This window comes from Osmerus mordax, chromosome 28 (assembly GCF_038355195.1).
Source record: "Osmerus mordax isolate fOsmMor3 chromosome 28, fOsmMor3.pri, whole genome shotgun sequence".
NCBI lineage: Eukaryota > Metazoa > Chordata > Actinopteri > Osmeriformes > Osmeridae > Osmerus > Osmerus mordax.
The window spans coordinates 2,186,292-2,191,648 of NC_090077.1; the positions used below are offsets into that span (position 1 = coordinate 2,186,292).

Sequence of the window (5,357 nt, forward strand, 5' to 3'; positions counted from 1 at the left end):
CCCGACGGGGGCAAGATGTCGGACGACGGCGGGGCGGGTCCAGAACGCGCCCGTCGACTTCTCCGACTTCCCCGCCCAGGTGGACCTCCCTCGGGGACGCAACCTGGAGGACGACCTGCTGCAGACGGCACGCGGCCTCACCGACCTGGAGATCGGCATGTACGCCCTGCTGGGCGTCTTCTGCCTGGCCATCCTGGTCTTCCTCATCAACTGCATCTCTTACACCCTCAAGTACCGCCACAAGGAGCTGTCCGTGGAGGGCCAGGAGAGCATGAACCACGCCCACGACTGGGTGTGGCTGGGGAACGAGGCGGAGCTGTTGGAGAGCCGGGGGAGCCTGTCCCCCCAGCAGGAGGAGCAGGTCTCCATGATGGACTCCAGCGCCGGCCTGGAGGAGGGCAGCCACCTGCTCAACGGGGGCTCGTCCTCCCCCTCCTCCGCCGCCGCCCAGAAGAACGTCCAGGGGCAGGTGCACCGCGCCGCCGACGCGGCCGGCCCGGCGGCCAAGGACAAAGGAGACTCGCCCACCACCAAGAGGAAGCGGGTCAAGTTCACCACGTTCACCACCATCCCTCCGGACGACGGCTGTCCCATGGTCAACACCCTGAGCCTGGGGCACAGCCAGGACATCAAGTGGGTGTGTCAGGACGTTCAGATGGGGGACTCGAAGGAGCTCCGGAACTACATGGAGAGGTTAAATGACAATGCTTTGAAAGAGGTGGCATAATGTTTGGTGCTCGGTGCATCCCTGTATGATCTCACCCAAATGCCTTTCACAGCACGGGGGACGCTTGGATCCGGAACTGTGATTAGCGCTGCGCCCAGGCGGGGTCGCGGCAAACTGACAGCAACATTTCTGTGAACCACATAGAACTGCCAAAGGGATGTTGGAAAATCAAGGACGAAAATAGTCATGAAACCATAATAGGATTAATGACAAGTCTTTAACTTGAAAAATATGTCTATGGATGATGACGTCTGGTTGTTGTTTTGTTACCTTGAATTTGACCTCCGTTTTCATCGTCCAATCATCACGGTTCTTTTTGTAGTTGGAAGAATAAAACATGCTCCCAGAATAGCCCTGCATTAAGCTTGACGTTTTATGCAGTTGATGACACTTCTATTTCAGAATGCAAAATGAATAGATACAGTAGATGTTCAAGGTGTATATTTACACATACATTTAGATGGATTTTTGGAAGTTTTATAAAGTTTCGAATATTGATTTCTCACAGTGTTCCGGGTTTTGATGCACTCGTTTCCAGGGACAGACCAGAATTAGGCCTCAGAAAGTTCTGCATGTGGTTTGAAACAAAAGGCACAACTTTTAGGTTTGATCCTCATCGTCCTCATCCGAAGAAGCAGATATCTTCTATGTTCTGTATATACTGATCCTCAAAGGCATTGTATTGTTGCTCTGTATATTGTATTTTCATACAGTACCTATCATTTAAAGAATATTCAAACTGTCAAGCGTGCGTGGTACCCTTAATCATGCACTTTGGTTTCTCCTGATCACTTCAGCTCGTTTCGAACGCTCTATTTACTCACGAGCCACAATGAAATTCGGCACTAGTCTGTTTTTGTCACAACCAAACAAACCTTTCAGTCACAATGAAGTCGACTGTGTATTAGGGTGATCCATTAGGCTTGATAGCAGAGCTGCAGTGTTTAGATAAAGGACAAGCTGTCGCCATCTATTCTACAAGTCCTATTAGAGGAATATTACAACGCCTACTGCATGAAAGGGACATTACATTGAATAATGATTAGACTACTTGCCAGTGTGACATTTCCTCCACAACCCCTCAAATTAAATTACAGTAAGATCATGCAAAAAAATTGCAATTATAGACTCATTAACCTGTGTCTCAGAGCTTATAGGACTGCTTTCTGTGGACAAAGTGATGGCATTTTCTCACGCAATTCTGAGATGGAAAATTAGCACCAACCCTGATTAACACACCAGGATGGTCAAGGCCTTTTAGTCGGGAGAGAAAAACTATTTTTTTCACCACAAATCATTCTCGTTAAGTCAATTAAATTACATTTTAATGTCAAACTAAAACAGGCTGCACTCCTGATATAATGATAAGCTCAGCTAAAAAAAGTATGTGATAATTGGCTGTTGATTAACTTTGGATTCAACTCTTGTCACGGTCCTTCATGTGAAGCAGACAGCAGCCATGTTCTTGACCATCAGGTGATCAGCAGTGGAAACATGCTGTAAAACCCACCAGCAGTGGGGGTGTACTGACAGAGGAAGAAGTCCCCCTCGGACAGGAACAGCAAACACAACACACTGGCTCGCTAGCACATCAAGGAGGCCGGCGCTCCCCAGAAACCTGCGCTGCTGGCTGCAGTGTCCATTCCCTTATTTGTTTAGTTGAAGTAGCTTGTCTACATGACTTCCCTGGCTACTCCTGATGCTCACCTATTGATCTGCTGCTTTATGCTGAATGAAAACACCAGATTAAAGGTCTTATCCATCTCTCTCTTTCTCTCTCTCCCTGTCCCCCTTCCTGTCTTCCCTCTACTTCTTTGTCTCTGCTTCCCTCCCTCCCCCCTTTCCTGATAAATGATTACTTCTTTTTCCTCATCTCTCTTGGCTCTTCTCCCGTGTGTTCCAAGCTGTGCTGGTTCTCTGTCAGCGGAGGGGGATTGATGTGGGGGGGGGATGTGCGCAGTGTGCTGTGCAGCGGGGCTGTGGATGCTGGGCACAGCCTGTGGACTGTGAAGGGCGAGGGGATCCAGAAGCCGGGGTCTGAGAGGAATGTATCTGTCAGCCGCCAGGTCCATGATTGATGGAGGGGCCCCTGTAATTAACACACCAGTGGGCCTTTCTCTCAATCCCTGGCCTTGTCGTGGAGGGACAATGTAGCACAGCCTCCATTCTCCCTTCCTCTGAGACCCTGCTCTGGAAGGGTGTACTGTATAACTACATGGCATTGATGAAATAATGTTCCCATTGAGTCTTTGGAAGACAATTTTTGTGTTGGTTTGCCTGGGAGTCCAGATCCTTTTAGAAAGAAACCAATTCGGAGATGTTTTGTTTTTAATTGAACACATGAAAAACACTGAGAATACTTGTCGAACATTTTGTCTTTTGTATATGAGGAAAGAGGTGCAGCTGTTCAGGTTACCGTAGTTACGGTGTGACCACTTCCTACAGACGGAGGGTTACCAAAGACCACATTGTTTAGTAAACACAACCCTCGTACCCGAGTCAAATCTATGCCTTGTAAACTAGACTTCCCCACCATGGACGTGTGCATGAGCTCTATAGATCCTCACACACACACCTTCCATGTACTCCATCTATAAAATAAACTGTAGCGACTCCAACACCCAAAAGCAATGACAGGCCGCAAAGAAACCTGCTGCAGCTGAATGTAATTTCAGACATCAGGACATTCAGCTGCCTGTTGGGAAAACAAGCCAAGGTCACAAGGCCAGAGATATATACTCTACCTGGTGATAATGGAAAGCTTTGTCATAGCTGAGTGAAGATGTATCTGGATATCCCCTCATGGGACTTAGGTAGCATTATGTTCAAATGACATGCTCCATGCCTACAGAGACACAGAATATAGTGACAAAATTCCAGCAATAAATCCTGGTCCATATAGAATAGTGTACCTTAGGATATTGTTTAGGTATTTCAGGGCTGTTAGTTTTAAAGGTCATTTCTCTGCATTTTTTTATTGTCCCATCAAAGGCAATGGACAGTGTTGACCACAAGGAAACATATTCTTACATTGTACACTTGGTATTTATAAAGCCATTTTAAATAGACTCCTGCTGTGTGTATCATCCTTATTATCCTTCAGAGCTACAGTTGGTCCCAGACACAGTTACAACTCCAGACAACTTTGGTCTCAACAGAGTTAGGTACAGGAAGGACATTTTGGCATTTTTATGCTACACGACTTGAGACAAACTTCTTAAAGTCTTCAATTCTCCAATTCAAGTCTTTAATTGTGACTATTGGGCATCATATACAGTTGTGCAAATACTGTAAGAATGTGTTTTAACCATTTCGTTTACACTAGTTTTATTTACTATTTTAAATTGATTGCATCTGGTTTCATGATTGTGTTATGTGTGTAAAATAGACCTGGATCTCAGTGTGACAGCTCTGTTAAAAGTAAGCTTTCATTAATAAAAACTAAAAGAAACCTGTGAATTTATCACTTAAACAGTTAATCAATCAGTTGTATTAATCATGACGTTCGGAAAACACCTGTAGTAAAACACGCCCATAAACCAAAATATCAACCTCAGAATCGCGTTGAAAGTCGGTCATTAGGAGTGGATAAAGATCTCTCTGCTTCTCTGCTGTATTCACGGCGCAGTGGTAAAAGCTTATTTTAATTAGCTTGATGTGATACTGCCCTCTAATCCAGTAATTGCTATTGTTTGACTTTTCGATTTGGCCTCTCATCGTCGTGGGTGTTTGACAAAGTAATACAATAGACCGGTCAATATTGATTTTCGCTGTAAACTGTCTGGAATAATATGGCACGATTTATTGCCCTTTTATTCTGCATCCTGCAGGTTACATATAGTAATACGATTAAAAACGTATACAAGTATTTAAGTTGATGCTGGCAAATGCCTCCTGGCCTGCAACAATGGATTTGATGAAAGAGGGGATTAGCTGATTATCTGATGGATGGAAAACCAGCGTCGAAGCAATAAATGTAACAGAATGAAATACACAGCAGTTGATTTCATAAATGCATAGATAACCTCCTCCGGAGGCTCGCTGCCTTCCAACCTCCGAAGCAGATTTATCTCCATTCAGACTCATTTTCTCATTGTTATTGCCTCGCAGCAATGCCTTCATATCCACTCACATATCTGCCAACGCTTATACGCTCAACGTGAGGAACACACCGCATCATGGTGCTGGAGGCAATGAGTTAACTTCAAACTTAGAGCTGTCTGCTCAGTCACGCCTCTGTGAGCTCTCCAACCAGTTTCATCAACAGGAAACGGCCATTCCTGTTGCCTTGGCTCCGAGTTCTCAACATTAACACATGATTTGTGATGACGCTCGATTTCAATCTGTGTCTGATGAAAACTAGAGGGAATACTCTTCATCTTCGCAGGGTAAGCTAAACTTGTGTGATATATGGCCTCTTACCTCAGTTGTGAAACAGCCTATTTCATGCCAGCCTGTCACTGCAGCTGTCATTAATGTGAGCATTATGTCTTCACTCCCCTTAAACTGTCTTGGTATGAAAATAATAATAACTAAGGTGCTGCCCTCATGCTGCTGGGATACTGTTAAACATTGTCAGTGTTTGGTCAACATCTAGTATACTCGACACAATAGCTTACCTAACCAATAG

The 5,357-nt window shown here is 45.2% G+C and overlaps 1 protein-coding gene across 1 annotated transcript in view; it reads left to right on the forward strand.

Moving 5' to 3' along the window:
* si:dkeyp-14d3.1 (transmembrane protein 132C) overlaps positions 1-1,459 on the forward strand; it is a 76,682-nt gene extending 75,223 nt beyond the window's left edge. Inside the window, 2 exon segments of the mRNA XM_067230937.1 lie at positions 1-36; positions 38-1,459. The exon segment at positions 1-36 is cut by the window's left edge and continues 459 nt beyond it. Of these exon segments, the coding sequence (XP_067087038.1) occupies positions 1-36; positions 38-727 (726 nt within the window). The 3' untranslated portion in view covers positions 728-1,459.
* Positions 1,460-5,357: the final 3,898 nt, after the last annotated feature.